This window comes from Bombina bombina, chromosome 10, assembly GCF_027579735.1.
Source record: "Bombina bombina isolate aBomBom1 chromosome 10, aBomBom1.pri, whole genome shotgun sequence".
Taxonomy (NCBI): Eukaryota; Metazoa; Chordata; class Amphibia; order Anura; family Bombinatoridae; genus Bombina; species Bombina bombina.
In genome coordinates, this window is record NC_069508.1 from 101,900,875 (window position 1) to 101,926,296 (window position 25,422).

The window sequence follows — 25,422 nt, forward strand, 5'->3', positions numbered from 1 at the left end:
GATATTTAAGTCCAGGATTGGTCTGAAAGTTCCCTCTTTTTTGGGAACCACAAACAGATTTGAGTAAAACCCCTGTCCCTGTTCCGATCGTGGAACTGGATGGATTACTCCCATTAACAAGAGCTCTTGTACGCAGCGTAGAAACGCCTCTTTCTTTGTCTGGATTGTTGACAATCTTGACAGATGAAATCTCTCTCTTGGAGGAGAGTATTTGAAGTCCAGAAGGTATCCCTGAGATATTATCTCTAGCGCCCAGGGATCCTGAACATCTCTTGCCCAAGCCTGGGCGAAGAGAGAAAGTCTGCCCCCCACTAGATCCGATCCCGGATCGGGGGCCCTCAATTCATGCTGTTTTAGGGGCAGCAGCAGGTTTCCTAGTCTGCTTGCCCTTGTTCCAGGACTGGTTAGGTTTCCAGCCTTGTCTGTAGCGAGCAACAGCTCCTTCCTGTTTTGGTGCAGAGGAAGTTGATGCTGCTCCTGCTTTGAAATTACGAAAGGAACGAAAATTAGACTGTCTAGTCTTGGCTTTGGCTTTGTCCTGAGGCAGGGCATGGCCTTTACCTCCTGTAATGTCAGCGATAATCTCTTTCAACCCGGGCCCGAATAAGGTCTGCCCTTTGAAAGGTATATTAAGCAATTTAGACTTAGAAGTAACATCAGCTGACCAGGATTTTAGCCACAGCGCCCTGCGTGCCTGAATGGCGAATCCTGAATTCTTCGCCGTAAGTTTAGTAAGATGTACTACGGCCTCCGAAATGAATGAATTAGCTAGTTTAAGGACTCTAAGCCTGTCCGTAATGTCGTCCAGAGTAGCTGAACCAATGTTCTCTTCCAGAGACTCAATCCAGAATGCCGCTGCAGCCGTGATCGGCGCAATGCATGCAAGGGGTTGCAATATAAAACCTTGTTGAACAAACATTTTCTTAAGGTAACCCTCTAATTTTTTATCCATTGGATCTGAAAAAGCACAGCTATCCTCCACCGGGATAGTGGTACGCTTAGCTAAGGTAGAAACTGCTCCCTCCACCTTAGGGACCGTTTGCCATAAGTCCCTTGTGGTGGCGTCTATTGGAAACATTTTTCTAAATATCGGAGGGGGTGAGAACGGCACACCGGGTCTATCCCACTCCTTAGTAACAATTTCAGTAAGTCTCTTAGGTATAGGAAAAACCTCAGTACTCGTCGGTACCGCAAAATATTTATCCAACCTACACATTTTCTCTGGTATTGCAACTGTGTTACAATCATTCAGAGCCGCTAACACCTCCCCTAGTAATACACGGAGGTTTTCCAGTTTAAATTTAAAATTTGAAATATCTGAATCCAGTCTGTTTGGATCAGAACCGTCACCCACAGAATGAAGCTCTCCGTCCTCATGTTCTGCCACCTGTGACGCAGTGTCTGACATGGCCCTAATATTATCAGCGCACTCTGTTCTCACCCCAGAGTGATCACGCTTACCTCTTAGCTCTGGTAATTTAGCCAAAACCTCAGTCATAACAGTAGCCATATCCTGTAATGTGATTTGTAATGGCCGCCCAGATGTACTCGGCGCTACAATATCACGCACCTCCCTCTGAGCGGGAGATGTAGGTACTGACACGTGAGGCGAGTTAGTCGGCATAACTCTCCCCTCGTTGTTTGGTGAAATTTGTTCAATTTGTACAGATTGACTTTTATTTAAAGTAGCATCAATACAGTTAGTACATAAATTTCTATTGGGCTCCACTTTGGCATTGCAACAAATGACACAGGTATCATCCTCTGAATCAGACATGTTTAACACACTAGCAAATAAACTTGCAACTTGGAAATACAATTCAATTAGAATAATATTAAAACGTACTGTGCCTTTAAGAAGCACAGAAGATCTATGACAGTTGAAAATTAATAAATTGAAACAGTTATAGCCTCAATCCTTGTAAATAACACAACTTTAGCAAAGGTTTAATCCCATTAGCAAAGATAACAAATTCTGAAAGCAGGAAACAAATTACAGAATAAACGTTTTTTATCTCAGTCAAACTATAATTCTCACAGCTCTGCTGAGAGAAATTACCTCCTTCAAAATAAGTTTTGAAGACCCCTGAGCTCTGTAGAGATGAACCGGATCATGCAGGGAATACAATGAGTTGCTGACTGAAATATTTGATGTGTAGTAAAAGCGCCAAAAAACGGCCCCTCCCCCTCACACACAGCAGTGAGGGAGAACAGAAACTGTCAGAAAACAGATTAAGCAACTGCCAAGTGGAAAAATAGTGCCCAAACATTTATTCACTCAGTACCTCAGTAAATGAAAACGATTTTACATTCCAGCAAAAACGTTAAACATAATCTCTAGTTATTAAACAGCTTTATGTATTTCTTACAGTGTAATTCTAGTGAAGTACCATTCCCCAGAATACTGAAGTGTAAAGTATACATACATGACATTATATCGGTATGGCAGGATTTTCTCATCAATTCCATTGTCAGAAAATAAAAACTGCTACATACCTCTATGCAGATTCATCTGCCCGCTGTCCCCTGATCTGAAGTTTACCTCTCCTCAGATGGCCGAGAAACAGCAATATGATCTTAACTACTCCGGCTAAAATCATAACAAAAACTCTGGTAGATTCTTCTTCAAACTCTGCCAGAGAGATAATAACACACTCCGGTGCTATTTTAAAATAAACTTTTGATTGAAGATATAAATCTAAGTATAATCACCATAGTCCTCTCACACATCCTATCTAGTCGTTGGGTGCAAGAGAATGACTGGGAGTGACGTAGAGGGGAGGAGCTATATGCAGCTCTGCTGGGTGAATCCTCTTGCACTTCCTGTTGGGGAGGAGTAATATCCCAGAAGTAATGATGACCCGTGGACTGATCACACTTAACAGAAGAAAAAAAATATTTAATGAGTCAGAGCGTAATTTTAAGCAACTTTCTAATTTACTCCTATTATCAATTTTTATTCGTTCTCTTGCTATCTTTATTTAAAAAGCAGTAATGAAAAGCTTAAGAGCCAGCTCATTTTTGGTTCAGAACCTGGGTTATGCATGCTTATTGGTTTGCTAGATCTAGCCACCAATAAGCAAGTGCTATCGCGGGTGCTGAACCTTAAAGGGATAGTCTAGTCAAAAATAAACTTTCATGATTCAGATAGAATATGCAATTTTAAGCAACTTTCTCATTTACTCCTATTATCAATTTTTCTTTGTTCTCTTGCTATCTTTATATAAAAAAAGCTGGAAAGTAAGCTTAGGAGCCGGCCCATTTTTGGTTTAGCACCTGGGTAGCGCTTGCTGATTGGATGGCTACATTTAGACACCAATCAGCAAGCCCTACCCAGGTTCTGAACCAAAAATAGGCCGGCTTCTAAGCTAATGCCAGCTTTTTAAAATAAAGATACCAAGAGAACGAAGAAAATTTGATAAAAGGAGTAAATTAGAAAGTTGGTTAAAATTGCATATTCTATCTGAATCATGAGTTTCATTTTTTTTACTATATCTTTAAATGGGCTGTTTCCTAAGCTTTAAATGCCTGCTTTTTAAATAAAGATAGCAAGAGAACAAAGAAAAATTGATAGTAGGAGTAAATTAGAAAGTTGCTTAAAATTCCTGCTCTATCTGAAATTTAAAATAAAAAATGTGGGTTTAGTATCCCTTTAAGTAATTCAAATAATTTTTATTTCAACTGGCTGAGAAATCAACTGCCCTTGGTACATATAGCAGGAACACTGCAGTTCTCCTTTCTCTTAATATGGTATTCAGTCTGATAGTAGGATGTATAATATTCTTCTATAAAAAATAATTATCACAGAACGTTTGCAATATGTGATTACACTAATTTCTAGTTTTGCAGAGAACAAAGCATAAGGAATTATATTTTAGTACCCACTTGAAAATTCTTTAATGCATCCTTTCTATAAAATGCTGCTTATAAGAAATGCTGCACATACCTGTGTATCTCAAGATAAAGCTGATGTAACTTGGTACAGGAGCGTGACAAAAAAGGCATGAATTCCTTAAAAAAAAATATTTCGATAAGACATAAAGTGTAAGCAATGAGAGTTGGAGCGTGCATTGAAAAAAACAAAATGTATGCTTACCTGATCAATTTCTTTCTTTCCGGATATGAAGAGTCCACAACATCATTCAATTACTAGTGGGAATATCACTCCTGGCCAGCAGGAGGAGGCAAAGAGCACCACAGCAAAGCTGTTAAGTGTCTCTCCCCTACTCATAATCCCCCAGTCATTCGACCGAAGGGAAATGGAAAAAGAATAACACAAAGGTGTAGAGGTGCCTGAGGTTTAGTAAAAAATAAGTCTTAATAAAGGGTGGGATCGTGGACTCTCCATATCTGGAAAGAAAGAAATCTATCCGTTAAGCATAAATTTTGTTTTCTTTCCTGAGATATGGAGAGTCCAAGACGTCATTCAATTACTAGTGGGAATCAATATCCAAGCTAGAGGACACAGAATGAACAGGAAGGAGAACAAGACAGGCAGACTTAAACAGAAGGCACCACCGCTTGAAGAACCTTTCTCCCAAAAGAGGCCTCAGCCGAGGCAAAAGTATCAAATTTGGAAAATTTGGAAAAAGTATGCACAGAGAACCAAGTTGCAGCCTTGCAAAGCTGTTCCACAGAAGCTTCATATTTGAAAGCCCAAGAAGAGGAGACAGCCCTAGTGGAATGAGCTGTAATTCACTCAGGAGGCCGCTGTGCAGCAGTCTTATAAGCAAAGCGAATCATACTTCTCAACCAGAGGGAAATAGAAGTAGCCTTCTGACCCTTAAGCTTTTCTGAGAAACAAACAAACAGGACAGAAGACTGGTGAAAATCCTTAGTCGCCTGTAGGTAGAATTTTAGGCACGCATAACATCCAAGTTGTGCAACAGACGTTCTTTATGAGAAGAAGAATTGGGACAGAGAGAAGGAACAACAATTTCCTGATTAATATTTCTATTCGAAACCATTTTAGGAAGAAACCACAATTTAGTATGAAGAACCACCTTATCCGCATGAAAGATAAGGTAAGGCAAATCATACTGCAAAGCCGAGAGTTCCGAAACTCTGAGCAGAAGAGATAGCAATAAGACGCAAAACCTTCCAAGATAGCAATTTAATATCTATGGAATGCATTGGCTCAAACAGAGCCTGCTGCAAAACTTTAAGAATAAGATTAAGGCTCCAAGGAGGAGCAAACACAGGCCTGATTCTGACTAGGGCCTGACAAAAAAACTGAACATCTGGCACATCCCAAAGACGCTTGTGTAACAAAATAGATAATGCAGAAATCTGACCTTTCAGAGAACTGACTGAGCACCCTTTCTCCAGACCTTCCAGGAGAAAAGACAAAATTCTAGGAATCCTGACCCTATGCCAAGAGTAGCCCTTAGATTCACACCAATAAAGGTATTTACGCCATACCTTATGGAAATTTTTTGGAGTAACAGGCTTGCGAGCCTGGATCACGGTCAGAATGACCAACTCAGATAATACATGCTTAGACAGAACTAAGTGTTCAATCTCCAAGCAGTCGGCTTCAGAAAAAAGATTTGGATGGAGGAATGGACCCTGAGTTAGAAGGTCCTTCCTCAGAGGACACCTCCAAGGTGGCCGAGAAGACATTGTCACTAGGTCTGCATACCAGATCCTGCGAGACCATGTAGGAGCTATTAGAATTACCGATGCTCTCTCTTGTTTGATACAAGCAATAAATTGTGGAAGAAGCGCGAACGGAGGAAATAGGTATGCTTGACCGAAATCCCAAGGAACCGCCAGAGCATCTATCATAGCGGCCTGAGGATCTCTTGACCTTGAACTGTACCTTGTAAGCTTGGCGTTCTGCCGAGACGCCATTGGATCTAACTCCAGCACCCCTGATTTGAGGGTCAACCTGGAGAACACCTCTGGATGGAGAGCCCACTCCCCTGGATGAAATGTCTGTCTGCTCAGGAAATCCGCTTCCCAGTTGTCCACTCCAGGAATGTCGATGGCAGATAGACAACAATTGTGAGCTTCCGCCCACTGAATAATCCGTGCCTTTCACGGCTAAGGAACTCAGAGTTCCTCCCTGGTGGTTGATGTAAGCCACTGAGCTGATGTTGTCTGACAAACCTGATAAACCGGACTAAGGACAATTGAGGCCAAGCCATCAGAACATTGTAAATTGCTCTCAACTCCAAGATGTTTATGAGGAGAGCAGACTCCTTCCGAGTCCATAGTCCCTGGGCCTTTAACGAGTCCTAGACTGCTCCGCCAGCCTTGGAGGCTGGCTTCCGTGGTCACAATCACCCAGGAAGGTTTCCAGAAGCATGTGCCCTGAGACGGATGGTACTGAGAAAGCCACAACAGGAGAGAGTCTATTGTCGACTGGTCTAGATCTATCCTCTGAGACAGATCCAAATGGTCTCCGTTCCATTGTCTGAGCATGCATAATTGCAGAGCTCTCAAATGGAATCGAGCAAAGGGAATGATGTCCATGGAAGCGACCATCAGACCAATTACCTCCATACATTGAGACATTCATGGCTGAACAGTAGACTGAAGAGAGACAAGAGGAGATAATTTTGGATTTTTTGACCTCCGTCAGAAATTTTTTCATAGATAGGGAATCTATTATGGTCCCTAAGAAAACCACCCTTGTAGCTGGAAGAAGGGAACTCTTTTCCAGAACCATTTTCCAACCGTGGGAACGTAGAAAAGACAACAAGATCTCTGTATGATAGTTTGCTTGTTGAAAAGATGGCACCTGAACCAATATGTCGTCCAGGTATGGCGCCACTGCAATTCCCCGAGACCTGATCACTGCCAAGAGAGCCCCCAGAATCTTTGAGAAAATTCTGGGAACTGTGGCGAGGCCAAACAGAAGAGCCACAAACTGAAAGTGTTTGTCTAGAAAGGCGAATCTCAGGAATTTGTGATGATCCCTGATGATGGGAACATGAAGATACACGTCCTTCAGGTCTATGGTTGTCATGAACCAAAGGAAGAATGGAACGAAAGGTTTCCATTTTGAAGGACGGTACCCTGAGAAACTTGTAGAGGCACTTTAGGTCTAAAATGAGTTGAAAAGTTCCCTCTTTTTTGGGAACCACAAACAGATTTGAATAGAATCCTAGACCTTGTTCCCTTACTGGAACTGGAACAATTACTCCCAGGATGGAAAGGTCCTGAGCGCAGTTCAAGGATAACTCTTTTTACCTGGTCTGAGGATAATCTTAAGAGGTGGAATGTGCCCCCTGGGAGGGAAAGTTTTGAATTCTATTTTGTAACCCTGATATACTATGTCCACAGTCCAAGGATCTGGGACATCTAGTCTCCACGCTTGACAAAACACGGAAAGTCTGCTCCCCACTTGAACTGAACCCGGACCGGGGGGTCCACCCTTCATGCTGACTTAGACTCAGCTGAGGGTTTCTTTGATTGCTTCCCCTTATTCCAAGACTGATTGGGCTTCCAAGAAGACTTGGACTGCTCCTGCTTGGAAGAGGGAGAGGAAGACTTTTTGACCTTTGAAGTTACGAAAGGAACAAAAATTACTTTGACGTCCTTTGAGTCTGTTCTTCTTGTCTTGCAGTAGAAAAGACCCTTTTCCACCCGTAATATCAGTAATGATTTCTGCCAGACCAGGTCCAAACAAGGTCTTCCCCTTGTAAGGAAGCATTAGAATCTTAGTCTTAGAGGTAACATCAGCTGACGATTTTAGCCACAATGCCCTGAGGGCTAGGACAGTGAAGCCAGACATCCTGGCTCCCAGTCTAATAACTTGCATGTTAGCATCAGAAATAAAGGAATTGGCTAGTTTGAGAGCCTTAATCCTATCTTGTATCTTCTCCAAAGGAGTCTCTACTAAAATTGATTCAGACAAGGCGTTGCACCAATAAGATGCCGCACTTGCTACTGTGGCAATACAAACTGCAGGTTGCCATTGAAAACCTTGATGAACGTACATCTTCTTCAAATAAGCTTCCAGCTTTTTGTCCATGTGATCCTTAAAGGAGCAGCTATCTTCTATAGGGATCGTAGTTCTCTTAGCCAGAGTAGAAATAGCCCCTTCTACTTTAGGCACCGCGCGCCAAGAATCTTTAATGGAGTAAGCAACAGGAAACATCTTTTTAAATATGGGAGACGGGGAGAAAGGAATCCCTGGCTTCTCCCATTCCTGTGAAATAACCTCTGTCACACAGTCTGGGACAGGAAAAACTTCCACAGAGGAAGGAACATCATAGTATTTATTAAGTTTACTAGACTTTTTAGGGTTGACAACGACAGAAGTATAGGAGTTGTCCAAAGTAGTCAATACCTCCTTTAACAGTAGACGAAGGTGTTCAAGCTTAAATCTGAAGTTTACTTCTTCAGTACCAGATGAAGGAATAATAATGTCCAAATCTGAGATTTCACCCTCAGAGGCTACCGGCGTATCCTCCTCATCAGATATATGAGGGAGGGCAATCTACGTAGCAGTAGATGAAACAGAAACCTTACTATCTGAATGTCTAATTTTCCTCTTGCGTTTTCCCAGCATAGGAAAAGCAGATAATGCTGCAAAAGATACCTGTGCAGCAAAATCTGCAGGCAAATAAACTCCTCCAGGAGGCTGAGAGGAACTGCAGGGCACTGTATGTGACGCCATAGAGGCTTGGGACGGTTGAGGAGAAAGCTGTGGTATTGCCTGAACAGCATCATCCTGAGAGACATTGGGCTCAGAGGGCAACAATTTATCTTTAAATTCAAGAGTTCTAGCTAAGCATGCAGCACAGAATTGCATAGGCAAAACAATTTTTGCCTCTAGGCATAACAAGCATTTATCAATAAACACAGAGTCTTGGTCCATGTCCATAATACTAAATGGAAAAATTCCCCAAAATGTAGAATTTTTTTAAATACACTGTCACTTTAAGAATTTTTAATACCACAATTTGGCTGCCAGAAGTCTCTAAAACGATCGTAAAGTAGATCGACACTGAAGAGACTGAAATTCAATGACGCCGCTCCGCTCAGTAAATATATCCGACAGCAGAGAGAAGTCACATGACCGGCAGAGAGGAAACTATGCAGCAAGTATAAGGCTTGTGTTTCCCTCCGCCTACAACATAAGATACAAGTAGCTGCAGCTGGTTTCAAACTCAAGCAGTCTGTCAGTTCTAGCTATGCAAGCAAAGAAAACCAACTGCCAAAGTTTAAGTTTATACATAAATCCCTGTATAAAACATAAGCCACACACATACTAATAAAGTATTTCAACAAAATTAGCTCAAAGAGGAAAAACGTCCCAATAATGGAAAGATTAACCCCCTAGTCTCAACATACATAATGTGCCTGCTCACTGCCAAAGAAAATCCTGTATAAAGGATTTTAAAAATTACCCCATATACTGCATATGACATATTCTTCTGAAGTGCAAGTCTCCAAGACCTAGAAGACAAAAGCACTTACCTGCAGTCTAGCTGTCCGGCAGGAAGACAGCTCACAAGGCATGAAAGAATGCATACTCTTTACATAGACCTGTAGAAAAAGAAAGAACAGAGTAACCAACTCTGGCTTTCTGTACCATGGGCAGCAATGTGTTAGGAAACAAAGCAAGGACTACCTCACAACTTAAACCTAACTGTTTAAAAGCCACCACCACTGTGCTACTGAAGAGATTGACGTGGACTCAGCTAAACCCAAATCCTTGCTTGCATGGAAAAGTACCCGAAAACAGAATTTATGTTTACCTGATAAATTTCTTTCTCCTACGGTGTGTCCGGTCCACGGCTTCATCCTTACTTGTGGGATATTCTCTTCCCTTACAGGAAATGGCAAAGAGACACACAGCAAAAGCTGTCCATATAGCCCCTCCTCTGGCTCCGCCCCCCAGTCATTCGACCGACGGTTAGGAGAAAAAGGAGAAACCATAGGGTGCCGTGGTGACAGTACTGTATAGAATAAAAAATTTGAAACCTGACTAAAAGCCAGGGCGGGCCGTGGACCGGACACACCGTTGGAGAAAGAAATTTATCAGGTAAACATAAATTCTGTTTTCTCCTACATTGGTGTGTCCGGTCCATGGCTTCATCCTTACTTGTGGGAACCAATACCAAAGCTTTAGGACACGGATGAAGGGAGGGAACAAGTCAGGTAACCTAAACGGAAGGCACCACAGCTTGCAAAACCTCTCTCCCAAAAACAGCCTCCGAAGAAGCATAAGTATCGAATTTGTAAAATTTGGCAAAAGTATGCAGAGAAGACCAAGTCGCTGCCTTACAGATCTGATCAACAGAAGCCTCGTTCTTGAAGGCCCATGTGGAAGCCACAGCTCTAGTAGAGTGAGCTGTAATTCGTTCAGGAGGCAGTCTCATAAGCCAATCTGATGATGCTTTTCAGCCAAAAGGAAAGAGGTAGCAGTAGCTTTCTGCCCTCTCCTTTTACCAGAATAAACGACAAACAAGGATGATGTCTGTCTGAAATCCTTTGTTGCTTGTAAATAGAATTTTAAAGCACGGACCACATCTAGGATGTGTAACAAACGTTCCTTCTTCGAAACTGAATTCGGACACAGAGAAGGAACAACTATTTCCTGGTTAATATTCCTGTTGGAAACCACTTTTGGAAGAAAACCAGGCTTGGTACGTAAAACTACCTTATCTGTATGGAATACCAGATAGGGTGAAGTACACTGCAAAGCAGACAATTCAGAAACTCTTCTAGCAAAAGAGATAGCAACCAAAAACAGAACTTTCCAAGATAGCAACTTAATATCTATGGAATGTAAGGGTTCAAACGGAACCCCCTGAAGAACTGAAAGAACTAAGTTTAGACTCCATGGAGGAGTCATAGGTCTGTAGACAGGCTTGATTCTGACTAACGCCTGTACAAACGCCTGTACATCTGGCACGGCTGCCAGACGTTTGTGCAACAATACAGACAGAGCAGATATCTGCCCTTTTAAAGAACTAGCTGACAAACCTTTATCCAAACCCTCTTGGAGAAAGGAAAGTATCCTAGGAATTTTAATTTTACTCCAAGAGAAACCCTTGGATTCGCACCAACGGATATATTTTTTGCCATATTTTATGGTAAATTTTCCTAGTCACCGGTTTTCTGGCTTGAACCAGAGTATCTATAACCGAATCTGAAAACCCACGCTTAGATAGAATCAAGCGTTCAATTTCCAAGCAGTCAGTTGCAGAGAGACTAGATTTGGATGTTCGAATGGACCTTGTACTAGAAGATCATGCCTCAAAGGTAGCTTCCATGGTGGAGCCAATGACATATTCACCAGGTCTGCATACCAAGTCCTGCGTGGCCATGCAGGAGCTATTAGAATCACCGAGGCCTTCTCCTGTTTGATCCTGGCTACAAGCCTGGGAAGGTGAGGGAACGGTGGAAACACATAAGCCAGATTGAACGACCAGGGAGCCACCAATGCATCCACTAGTGTCGCCTTGGAATCCCTGGATCTGGACCCGTAGCGTGGAACCTTGGAGTTCTGACGAGACGCCATCAGATCCAGATCTGGAATGCCCCATAGTTGAGTTAACTGGGCAAAGACCTCCGGGTGAAGTTCCCACTCCCCCGGATGGAAAGTCTGACGACTCAAATAATCTGCCTCCCAGTTGTCTACTCCTGGGATGTGAATTGCAGATAGATGGCAGGAGTGATCCTCCGCCCATTTGATGATCTTGGATACCTCTCTCATCGCCAAGGAACTCTTTGTTCCCCCCTGATGATTGATGTACGCTACAGTCGTCATGTTGTCCGACTGAAATCTTATTAATCTGGCCTTCACTAGTTGAGGCCAAGCCAGGAGCGCATTGAATATCGCTCTCAGTTCTAAAATGTTTATCGGGAGAAGAGACTCTTCCCAAGACCATAGACCCTGAGCTTTCAGAGAGTCCCAGACCGCGCCCCAGCCCAAGAGGCTGGCGTCGGTCGTGACAATGACCCACTCTGGTCTGCGGAAACTCATTCCCTGAGGCAGGTGATCCTGAGTCAACCACCAGAGGAGTGAGTCTCTGGTTACCTGGTCTACTTGAATCTGGGGAGACAAGTCTGCATAATCCCCAATCCACTGTTTGGGCATGCACAGTTGCAATGGTCTTAAATGAATTCGAGCAAAAGGAACCACATCCATTGCTGCAACCATTAGTCCTATTACTTCCATGCACTGAGCTATGGAAGGCTGAGGAATAGATTGAAGAACTCGACAAGCTTTTAGAAGTTTTAACTTTCTGACCTCTGTCAGGAAAATCTTAATTTCCACAGAATCTATTATTGTTCCCAGAAAAGGAACCCTTGTGGGCGGGGACAGGGAACTCTTTTCTATGTTCACCTTCCACCCGTGAGACCTGAGAAAGGCTAAAACAATGTCTGTATGAGCCCTTGCTTTGGAAAGGGACGACGCTTGGATTAGAATGTCGTCTAGGTAAGGTGCTACAGCAATGCCCCTCGGCCTTAAGACCGCTAGAAGGGACCCTAGCACCTTTGTGAAAATTCTGGGAGCGGTGGCTAAACCGAACGGAAGAGCCACAAACTGGTAATGTTTGTCCAGAAAGGCGAACCTCAGGAACTGATGATGATCTTTGTGGATAGGAATATGCAGGTACGCATCCTTTAAGTCCACGGTAGTCATATATTGACCCTCCTGGATTGTTGGTAAAATCGTCCAAATGGTTTCCATTTTGAAAGATGGAACTCTGAGGAATTTGTTTAGAATTTTTAAATCCAGAATTGGCCTGAAAGTTCCCTCTTTTTTGGGAACTACAAACAGGTTTGAGTAAAAACCCAGACCTTGTTCCGCTGTTGGAACCGAGTTTATCACTCCCATCTTTAATAGGTCTCCTACGCAATGTAAGAATGCCTGTCTGTTTATCTGGTCTGAAGATAAGCGAGACATGTGGAACCTTCCCCTTGGAGGAAGTTCCTTGAACTCTAGAAGATACCCCTGAGAGACTATTTCTAGTGCCCAGGGATCCGGAACATCTCTTGCCCAAGCCTGAGCAAAGAGAGAAAGTCTGCCCCCTACTAGATCCGGTCCCGGATCGGGGGCTACCCCTTCATGCTGTCTTGGTAGCAGCAGCAGGCTTCTTGGCCTGTTTACCCTTGTTCCAGCCTTGCAATGGTTTCCATGCTGGTTTAGGCTGGGAAGCGTTACCCTCTTGTCTAGAGGCTGCAGAGTTAGAAGCCGGTCCCTTCCTGAAATTGCGAAAGGAACGAAAATTAGACTTGTTCTTAGCCTTGAAAGGCCTATCCTGTGGGAGGGCATGGCCCTTTCCCCCAGTGATGTCTGAAATAATCTCCTTCAATTCTGGCCCGAAAAGGGTCTTACCTTTGAAAGGAATATTAAGTAATTTAGTTTTGGACGACACATCCGCCGACCAAGATTTTAGCCAAAGCGCCCTGCGCCCCACTATTGCAAAACCTGAGTATTTCACCGCTAATTTTGCCAATTGAAAGGCGGCATCCAAAATAAAGGAATTAGCCAACTTTAGTGCGTGAATTCTGTCCAAGACTTCATCATATGGAGTCTCCTTTTGGAGCGAATTTTCTAGTTCCTCGAACCAAAAAGACGCCGCCGTGGTGACAGGAATAATGCACGATATTGGTTGAAGAAGGAAACCCTGCTGAACAAAAATCTTTTTAAGCAATCCTTCCAATTTTTTATCAATAGGATCTTTGAAAGCACAACTGTCCTCTATAGGAATAGTTGTGCGCTTGGCTAGCGTTGAAACTGCCCCCTCCACCTTAGGGACCGTTTGCCATGCGTACCTTCTGGGGTCGACAATGGGGAACATTTTCTTAAATATAGGAGGTGGAACAAAAGGTACACCTGGCTGCTCCCACTCCTTAGTCACTATGTCCGCCACCCTCTTGGGTATCGGAAAGGCATCAGCGTGCACTGGGACCTCTAAGAATTTGTCCATTTTGCACAACTTCTCTGGAATTACCAAAGAATCACAATCATCAAGAGTAGCTAGCACCTCCTTAAGCAGGGCGCGGAGATGTTCTAGCTTAAATTTAAATGCCACGATATCAGGTTCTGCCTGCTGAGAAATTTTTCCTGAATCAGAAATTTCTCCCTCAGACAGCCCCCTCCCTCACTGCCAACTCAGATTGATGTGAGGGTATAACAGATAAATTATCGTCAGCGCCTACTTGCTCATCCTCTGTATTTAAAACTGAGCAATCACGCTTTCTGGGAAATGCTGGCAGTTTGGATAAAAGGGCTGCTATAGAATTATCCATTACTGCTGTTAATTGCTGCATAGTAACAAGCATTGGCGCGCTAGATGTACTAGGTATCGCCTGCGCGGGCAAAACTGGTGTTGACACAGAAGGAGAGGATGATGAACTATCCCCACTACCTTCATTAGAAGAATCATCTTGGGCAACCTTATTAAATGTGACAGTACTGTCCTTACTTTGTTTGGACGCCATGGCACAATTTGCACATACATTTAAAGGGGGAACCACCTTGGCCTCCATACACACAGAACATATGCTATCTGAAGGTACAGACATGTTAGACAGATTTAGGCAGGCTATTAATACAATGAAAACAATTGTAAACAAAACCGTTACTGTCTCTTTAAATAATAAAAAGAGCACACTTTATTTCTGAATGTTCAAAAAACTATCAAAGAAATATCCGATTTTTCTGAAATTTACACCCCAGTGCCTTAATGCTTTGAAAGTATTGCACACCAAATTTCAAGTCTCTAAACCCCTAAATGAGCAAACCGGAGCTAATAGTTCAATTTACCGGTTTAAACACACTACAGTCCCTGCCACAGGCTTTGCTGCGGCTTTTACCTTCCTTAGCGGTGATTCAATACAGGATTAAGCCTCCCTAAGTCCTTTTTTCAGCCACAGGACCCTCTCACATGAAGCTGCATGCACTGCCTATGGAAGTAACTGCGCAACTGAGGCGCGAAAATGAGGCCTCCTCCCTCTGCATTACCAGAGTGAAGGGGCCTTTCTGACTAGATTAGGCGTCTAAACAACTGCCAGGCGCAAATAAATGTTCCCAAAAGTGTTTCAAAGTTCACAAAACACTCCAATTGTCATATAATATGATAAAAAACTAATCGATTTAGCCCACAAAAGTGTCAACCAGCATAAAGCCCAATTTGTAAGCCCTAATTCTGTTACTGAGTCTAAGAAAATGGCTTACCGGTCCCATAAAGGAAAACTGACAGTCTTCTAGCAATACAGCGTCTTGTTATAAAAGAGACTGGTCATACCTGAAGCAGATAAGTCTGCAAACTGTTCCCCCCAACTGAAGTTCTCTGGTTTCAACAGTCCTGCGTGGGAACAGCAATGGATTTTAGTTACTGGTGCTAAAATCATACTCCTCTTTAACAGAAATCTTCATCACTTTCTGTTGTAGAGTAAATAGTACAAACCGGCACTATTTTAAAATAAACTCTTGATAGAAGAAATAAAAACTACAACTAACACCACAAACTCTTTACCATCCCCGTGGAGATGCTACTTGTTCAGAGCGGCAAAGAGAATGACTGGGGGGCAGAGCCAGAGGAGGGGCTATATGGACAGCTTTTGCTGTGTGTCTCTTTGCCATTTCCTGTAAGGGAAGAGAATATCCCACAAGTAAGGATGAAGCCGTGGACCGGACACACCAATGTAGGAGAAAAGGGAATTAATTTCTTCAGACACCAAACTTTCACCTCCTCCATTGACAGAGGCAAAGAGAATGACTGGGGATTATGGGTAGGGGAGGGACACTTAACAGCTTTGCTGTGGTGCTCTTTGCCTCCTCCTGCTGGCCAGGAGTAATATTCCCACTAGTAATTGAATTACGTTGGGGACTCTCCATATCTTAGGAAAGAAAACTGCAGAACATTTGAGGATAGGGGTATTTACATGAACTGATCAGAACAAAGCATGGACACAACAGAATATGCAAAAGAGTACAAGCTCTAATTTTGAATAAACAGTATTTTGTCACTATGGATCAAATACTTGATAATTCTGTAAATCTGTTCCCAATCATTGGACTTGTTAACAGAGGTTTTCTGAACTATTTCATAAAGTCAGCTCCAGAACAGCATGGCAATTGCGCTCCAGAGTTTAATGGGATAGTCTAATCAAAAATAAACTTTCATGATTCATAGAGAGCATGGAATTTTAAGCAACTTTCTAATTTACTCCTATTATCAGTTTTTCTTCATACTCTTGCTATCTTTATTTGAAAAAGCAACAATGTAAACATGGGAGCCGGCCTATTTTTGGTTCAGAACTTGGGTAGCACTTTCCAATTAGTGTCTAAATGTAGCCACCAATCAGCAAGCGCTACCTAGGTGCATTTAAATAAAGATACCAAGAGAAAAAGAAAAATTAATAGGAGTAAATTAGAAAGCTGCTTAAAATTGCATGCTCTATCTGAATCATGAAAGTTTAATTTTGACTGGACTTTTCCTTTAACACAGCCACTGACTGGTGGCTACACACATATGCTACCCAAATGGCTGAGCAGCTGCGGTCAATTCCATACTAGAAGTGAATTGCTGATCCAAAGCTGACTGCTTGACCCCTATGCAGGAGTTATACACCTGTATCTGCAAGCAATACGTCAATAATAAAATGTTCAAATTATAATTGCTTTTTTTAAATGTCTCTTTAAGCATCAAAGTTTGATAGATCTATGAATTAGGGTTGATCCCATGAAACGGATGGTAACATATTTAAATCAAGCCTGGTGTATACTAAATATCATATGTTCCACCTGCAATAACTTGATTTTGTGTTTTATTTTCACACACCCACAGCTGAGAAACAAGTTTCTTTTTTCTTTTTGTGAAATGAATTGTAAAACAAAAGTAAAAAAAAGTTATATGAATACACTTATCTGCATTGTTTCACATTTCAACAACATAACAAAACATATTTTGCCATTTGGCTTTACATTGCTCTATCTTATTGTCATTGCCATAGAAAGTAGCATATCCAGTGGCATGTCAATGTTTAGGAAAAGGTTTTCTCATAATACAAGCTACTGCTGTTGCTTTGCTACCTGCTCACACAAGGCAAAGACTGTGGGGGATGAGATAGATCACCCTGAGCTCCAGGAGAAAAGTTGCCTTTTTTAGGACCCAATGATCGAAAGTGCAGCAAAATATTTAAAAGGGATCCGTTGCGAAATATTCAAAAGGGCTGACAGTACTGTTTAAAGGCAGCATCTCCGAGAGGCATTGTATCATATATTTCAGTGTGTCGCAATGGTTCTCTGATACTAGTGATATATTCAAAGCAGCATTGCCACCTACAATACATTGAAGGTGTAATCTAAATGATTCCTTTAAACAGAACTATATGACAATACAATTTACATGTGTCAACAGAAACTCTAGTTCTCCATATTAGAAGTAAAACACAATTGTGCGGGGGCGGAGCCAACTGTGAAGCTGAACAGTTGCACACTTCAGCAGCTCCAGGCATAAGATATATAAAAAACAGAATTTATGTTTACCTGATAAATTACTTTCTCCAACAGTGTGTCCGGTCCACGGCGTCATCCTTACTTGTGGGATATTCTCTTCCCCAACAGGAAATGGCAAAGAGCCCAGCAAAGCTGGTCACATGATCCCTCCTAGGCTCCGCCTACCCCAGTCATTCGACCGACGTTAAGGAGGAATATTTGCATAGGAGAAACCATATGATACCGTGGTGACTGTAGTTAAAGAAAATAAATTATCAGACCTGATTAAAAAACCAGGGCGGGCCGTGGACCGGACACACCGTTGGAGAAAGTAATTTATCAGGTAAACATAAATTCTGTTTTCTCCAACATAGGTGTGTCCGGTCCACGGCGTCATCCTTACTTGTGGGAACCAATACCAAAGCTTTAGGACACGGATGAAGGGAGGGAGCAAATCAGGTCACCTAAATGGAAGGCACCACGGCTTGCAAAACCTTTCTCCCAAAAACAGCCTCAGAAGAAGCAAAAGTATCAAACTTGTAAAATTTGGTAAAAGTGTGCAGTGAAGACCAAGTCGCTGCCCTACATATCTGATCAACAGAAGCCTCGTTCTTGAAGGCCCATGTGGAAGCCACAGCCCTAGTGGAATGAGCTGTGATTCTTTCAGGAGGCTGCCGTCCGGCAGTCTCGTAAGCCAATCTGATGATGCTTTTAATCCAAAAAGAGAGAGAGGTAGAAGTTGCTTTTTGACCTCTCCTTTTACCAGAATAAACAACAAACAAGGAAGATGTTTGTCTAAAATCCTTTGTAGCATCTAAATAGAATTTTAGAGCGCGAACAACATCCAAATTGTGCAACAAACGTTCCTTCTTCGAAACTGGTTTCGGACACAAAGAAGGCACGACTATCTCCTGGTTAATGTTTTTGTTAGAAACAACTTTTGGAAGAAAACCAGGTTTAGTACGTAAAACCACCTTATCTGCATGGAACACCAGATAAGGAGGAGAACACTGCAGAGCAGATAATTCTGAAACTCTTCTGGCAGAAGAAATTGCAACCAAAAACAAAACTTTCCAAGATAATAACTTAATATCAACGGAATGTAAGGGTTCAAACGGAACCCCCTGAAGAACTGAAAGAACTAAGTTGAGACTCCAAGGGGGAGTCAAAGGTTTGTAAACAGGCTTAATTCTAACCAGAGCCTGAACAAAGGCTTGAACATCTGGCACAGCTGCCAGCTTTTTGTGGAGTAACACAGACAAGGCAGAAATCTGTCCCTTCAAGGAACTTGCAGATAATCCTTTCTCCAATCCTTCTTGAAGAAAGGATAGAATCTTAGGAATCTTTACCTTGTCCCAAGGGAATCCTTTAGATTCACACCAACAGATATATTTTTTCCATATTTTGTGGTAAATTTTTCTAGTTACAGGCTTTCTGGCCTGAACAAGAGTATCAATAACAGAATCTGAGAACCCTCGCTTTGATAAGATCAAGCGTTCAATCTCCAAGCAGTCAGCTGGAGTGAGACCAGATTCGGATGTTCGAACGGACCTTGAACAAGAAGGTCTCGTCTCAAAGGTAGCTTCCATGGTGGAGCCGATGACATATTCACCAGATCTGCATACCAAGTCCTGCGTGGCCACGCAGGAGCTATCAAGATCACCGACGCCCTCTCCTGATGGATCCTGGCTACCAGCCTGGGGATGAGAGGAAACGGCGGGAATACATAAGCTAGTTTGAAGGTCCAAGGTGCTACTAGTGCATCTACTAGAGTCGCCTTGGGATCCCTGGATCTGGACCCGTAGCAAGGAACCTTGAAGTTCTGACGAGAGGCCATCAGATCCATGTCTGGAATGCCCCACAGTTGAGTAATTTGGGCAAAGATTTCCGGATGGAGTTCCCACTCCCCCGGATGTAATGTCTGACGACTCAGAAAATCCGCTTCCCAATTTTCCACTCCTGGGATGTGGATTGCAGACAGGTGGCAGGAGTGAGTCTCCGCCCATTGAATGATTTTGGTCACTTCTTCCATCGCCAGGGAACTCCTTGTTCCCCCCTGATGGTTGATGTACGCAACAGTCGTCATGTTGTCTGATTGAAACCGTATGAACTTGGCCTTTGCTAGCTGAGGCCAAGCCTTGAGAGCATTGAATATCGCTCTCAGTTCCAGAATATTTATCGGTAGAAGAGATTCTTCCCGAGACCAAAGACCCTGAGCTTTCAGGGATCCCCAGACCGCGCCCCAGCCCATCAGACTGGCGTCGGTCGTGACAATGACCCACTCTGGTCTGCGGAAGGTCATCCCTTGTGACAGGTTGTCCAGGGACAGCCACCAACGGAGTGAGTCTCTGGTCCTCTGATTTACTTGTATCTTCGGAGACAAGTCTGTATAGTCCCCATTCCACTGACTGAGCATGCACAGTTGTAATGGTCTTAGATGAATGCGCGCAAAAGGAACTATGTCCATTGCCGCTACCATCAAACCTATTACTTCCATGCACTGCGCTATGGAAGGAAGAGGAACGGAATGAAGTGTCCGACAAGAGTTTAGAAGTTTTGTTTTTCTGGCCTCTGTCAGAAAAATCCTCATTTCTAAGGAGTCTATTATTGTTCCCAAGAAGGGAACCCTTGTCGACGGAGATAGAGAACTCTTTTCCACGTTCACTTTCCATCCGTGAGATCTGAGAAAGGCCAGGACTATGTCCGTGTGAGCCTTTGCTTGAGGAAGGGACGACGCTTGAATCAGAATGTCGTCCAAGTAAGGTACTACTGCAATGCCCCTTGGTCTTAGCACCGCTAGAAGGGACCCTAGTACCTTTGTGAAAATCCTTGGAGCAGTGGCTAATCCGAAAGGAAGCGCCACAAACTGGTAATGCTTGTCCAGGAATGCGAACCTTAGGAACCGATGATGTTCCTTGTGGATAGGAATATGTAGATACGCATCCTTTAAATCCACCGTGGTCATGAATTGACCTTCCTGTTAAACACTAAAAAACTCTAAGCCATCTCCGTGGAGATGTTGCCTGTACAACGGCAAAGAGAGTGACTGGGGTAGGCGGAGCCTAGGAGGGATCATGTGACCAGCTTTGCTGGGCTCTTTGCCATTTCCTGTTGGGGAAGAGAATATCCCACAAGTAAGGATGACGCCGTGGACCGGACACACCTATGTTGGAGAAAACTTATTTTGTGACTGTTCAAGCTCAAATATTTGGCCATCATTGCAGACCAGTTATCACAGACGACACACACAGCTATCTCTAAAGAGAGCATTATCAGATTGACGGAGCCTCACGATCCTGGTGTATATACAACTGACAATTGGTTTTGGGAGCAGCCATCTTTGGGCCCAAGTGACAACGGCAGTAGAGAACGAGATTGCCCAAAGGGTACCGCATTACCCCCCAAGCTCAGTGCCTACCATTCTACCTAGTTATGGAAACTGAGGAGCACATCATGGAGTAGATGCACATTTTTCTAGAAAGGTGCCGCGATGTGTTTGAGTACTCAATCATACTGGCGCCCCAACAGGCAGAAGCAGCATCGGCTGAACCTGCTGCCCACACACCCATCTCCGTGGCTGCTTCCAGGGGAGGTGACGCTTTGGGGCCCCGGCGTTCACCGTCTACTTGGTATCAACTACGGAATACTCTGGGAGTAGAACACAGGACAGCAGCGACTTGCTTGAACAAGATGCAAAAGAAACCACCCAAAGCAGAACACTCAACACCCCCAAGCACTGTAAGCATCGCCTACATAACATCAGATACAGCAGATTGCAGTATTCCAGCAAAACGCCTAGCATCTCTAAATGAGGACGCAGTGGCTTGTTGGGCCAGCTGCATACAGTTCAGATCGGTGGGACAGCGGCCCGGGACTGCTCTTACCTCATCTTATTAGAACTCTTCTTACCACTGGGCTGCTCTCTCAAACACAGTTCATTTACCAAAGTTCAGAATTAACATACAGTAGACCAGAGAATATGTGCAACCTTGCGATCTGGTGTGGGTTAAGGGATTCCCTATATTAACACACTGCATCATGGCTTTATTTCTCACCCAGATTGAAAATTGTCAGAGAGAGTGTGTGTAAAAATGGACACCCTGTCTTAGTTGTACAAGACTGCCTTACTGATGTCTTGCTATAAACCAACAACCTTATGTCTTCATTAGAATGTGTAATCCTGTTTTATTCACTTGGTTTAGTTATTTCCTTTTTCTTTTTCTCATGTTTTATTAGCTATCTCATACTGTCTCCAATATTTTATTTTAGCAGCCGGTTACTTATCATAACAATATATATATATATAATCAGCTAATTCATCGACTCTAGTTAGACCACTGATTGTACATAGCTCTCCAGAAAGCTTCAATTAGATTAGATTAACATTCAAGACTAGCAGGAGGACTCTTATGTGGTGATATTCCATCACCCTTTGGCATATTATATCAGTCTGCTTGCGGCCGGAGCAGATGTTTGAGCCCAGAAAGTGTGTTATTTTTTTATATATAGGTGTAACCCTCTCATCAAGCTATCGTGGTCCCCTAGGAGCCACCTCTGGCAATAATATGACTGAACAGTGTACAGTTGAGCTATACAAAAATCTATAATATGTAAGCTGTTTCTTATTGCTATACAATATCTTGAAACTTGGTGGTATGTGCGGAATGTAACTGGTGGTCATTATATTAACACTACATATGTTTCCCGATTATTCTTATGTTGATCCCCATTGTTATTCTTTTTCCTTAGGGTGTGACATAGTATGCAATCTTTATAATTTGATGACGTAGCCACTGTTACATTGTGACGCGTAGCTTTGCTGTGAAACATGAGCCATATTGCTAGAGCGGGCTGGACCCATAATATTACTATACTTCAGGGTCTCCCCATCCATAATACCCTGACTGAGCTATATAATCCATCCCTATACAAATGGCTTGGATCTTGAGGTTCCACTATGCCCAGCAAGACACTAGTCCAGCAGGTAATCAATCAATCTATTTATGCTTCCCTTCTAGTAGTTTATATATATACGTGATGTTTTATAGAGTTAAGTCATTATGCAATGTCATAGTTGGTTTATTTTTTGAGCCATGATGTAATAATTTATTAAGTTTTTTGTATGAAGGCATGACTTATTGCAAGTTGAGTCTAAAATTTTGAACCTAATAATTTGTATTTATATGTTTTATCATATCACTCACACAGAGCGGCACTTGCCCACGTGTGAAACTTATTGCCCATGTTCGTTTAGCAGTGAGGATGAATATTTGCTATGCAATACTCAACTTCTCCTGTATTAGTATTTACTTTTTTCCTCAATAATAAGAAATATGTGAGTTCAGTATACTTCAATGCAAGCAAAAATGTGAAAATGTGAGGTTTAAGCTGTTCTATAAATGTCTGTATTTTTCTGTGATACAACAATATGCCTGTCTTGCCATTTTATCTTCTGTAGTTATATATCTCAACGTATCGCATGTATGTTGTCTCTTGTAATTAACCTCAATTAAAAATAAATAAATAAAAAACACAATTGTGCAATTGCATTCTCAATATTATGAAATATGAATATCGCGAACGCGCAATCTCATTCTTAAATAAGTTACAAAAAAAAAAACAACACACCTAAGGACACAAAACAAGATGTTTGCAATCATGCCTAAAAGTTTACATACAAATTCTAACACTATACATACAATACATAAACATTAAAGGGACACTGAACACAATTTTTTTATTTCATGATTCAGATAGAGCATGCAATCTTGCTATCTTTATTTGTAAAAGAAGGCATCTAAGCTATTTTTTGGTTTAGTACACTGGACAACATTTGTTTATTGGTCGGTTAAATTAATCCACAAATCGGCGAGAACAACCCTGGTTGTTAAAAAAAATAAAAAAAAAAAATAGGCCGGCATCTAAACTTACATTCTTGCTTTCCAAATAAAGATACCAAGAGAATGAAGAAAAACATAATTTATGCTTACCTGATAAATTAATTTCTCTTGTGATGTATCGAGTCCACAGATTCATCCTTACTTGTGGGATATTCTCCTCCCCTACAGGAAGTGGCAGAGAGAGCACCCACAGCAGAGCTGCCTATATAGCTCCCCCCTTAGCTCCACCCCCCAGTCATTTGAACGAAGGCTAGGAAGAAAAAGGAAAAAACTATAGGGTGCAGTGGTGACTGAAAGTTTAAAAAACAGAATTTATGTTTGCCTGATAAATTTCTTTCTCCAACGGTGTGTCCGGTCCACGGCGTCATCCTTACTTGTGGGATATTCTCTTCCCCAACAGGAAATGGCAAAGAGCCCAGCAAAGCTGGTCACATGATCCCTCCTAGGCTCCGCCTACCCCAGTCATTCGACCGACGTTAAGGAGGAATATTTGCATAGGAGAAACCATATGGTACCGTGGTGACTGTAGTTAAAGAAATAAATTATCAGACCTGATTAAAAAACCAGGGCGGGCCGTGGACCGGACACACCGTTGGAGAAAGAAATTTATCAGGCAAACATAAATTCTGTTTTCTCCAACATAGGTGTGTCCGGTCCACGGCGTCATCCTTACTTGTGGGAACCAATACCAAAGCTTTAGGACACGGATGAAGGGAGGGAGCAAATCAGGTCACCTAAATGGAAGGCACCACGGCTTGCAAAACCTTTCTCCCAAAAATAGCCTCAGAAGAAGCAAAAGTATCAAACTTGTAAAATTTGGTAAAAGTGTGCAGTGAAGACCAAGTCGCTGCCCTACATATCTGATCAACAGAAGCCTCGTTCTTGAAGGCCCATGTGGAAGCCACAGCCCTAGTGGAATGAGCTGTGATTCTTTCGGGAGGCTGCCGTCCGGCAGTCTCGTAAGCCAATCTGATGATGCTTTTAATCCAAAAAGAGAGAGAGGTAGAAGTTGCTTTTTGACCTCTCCTTTTACCTGAATAAACAACAAACAAGGAAGATGTTTGTCTAAAATCCTTTGTAGCATCTAAATAGAATTTTAGAGCGCGAACAACATCCAAATTGTGCAACAAACGTTCCTTCTTTGAAACTGGTTTTGGACACAGAGAAGGTACGATAATCTCCTGGTTAATGTTTTTGTTAGAAACAACTTTTGGAAGAAAACCAGGTTTAGTACGTAAAACCACCTTATCTGCATGAAACACCAGATAAGGAGGAGAACACTGCAGAGCAGATAATTCTGAGACTCTTCTAGCAGAAGAAATCGCAACTAAAAACAAAACTTTCCAAGATAATAACTTAATATCAACGGAATGTAAGGGTTCAAACGGAACCCCCTGAAGAACCGAAAGAACTAAATTGAGACTCCAAGGAGGAGTCAAAGGTTTGTAAACAGGCTTGATTCTAACCAGAGCCTGAACAAAGGCTTGAACATCTGGCACAGCTGCCAGCTTTTTGTGAAGTAATACCGACAAGGCAGAAATCTGTCCCTTCAGGGAACTAGCAGATAATCCTTTTTCCAATCCTTCTTGAAGGAAGGATAGAATCCTAGGAATCTTAACCTTGTCCCAAGGGAATCCTTTAGATTCACACCAACAGATATATTTTTTCCAAATTTTGTGGTAAATCTTTCTAGTTACAGGCTTTCTGGCCTGAACAAGAGTATCGATAACAGAATCTGAGAATCCTCGCTTCGATAAAATCAAGCGTTCAATCTCCAAGCAGTCAGCTGGAGTGAAACCAGATTCGGATGTTCGAACGGACCCTGAATAAGAAGGTCTCGTCTCAAAGGTAGCTTCCAAGGTGGAGCCGATGACATATTCACCAGATCTGCATACCAAGTCCTGCGTGGCCACGCAGGAGCTATCAAGATCACCGACGCCCTCTCCTGATTGATCCTGGCTACCAGCCTGGGGATGAGAGGAAATGGCGGGAACACATAAGCTAGTTTGAAGGTCCAAGGTGCTACTAGTGCATCCACTAGAGCCGCCTTGGGATCCCTGGATCTGGCCCCGTAGCAAGGAACTTTGAAGTTCTGACGAGAGGCCA

At 42.6% G+C, this 25,422-nt stretch overlaps 1 protein-coding gene across 1 annotated transcript in view; it reads right to left on the reverse strand.

Moving 5' to 3' along the window:
* Positions 1-25,422, reverse strand: part of FIRRM (FIGNL1 interacting regulator of recombination and mitosis) — a 367,507-nt gene that overhangs the window by 258,035 nt on the left and 84,050 nt on the right. Inside the window, exon 9 of the mRNA XM_053693168.1 lies at positions 3,947-4,011. Within this exon, the coding sequence (XP_053549143.1) occupies positions 3,947-4,011 (65 nt within the window). The remainder of the gene's footprint in view (positions 1-3,946; positions 4,012-25,422) is intronic.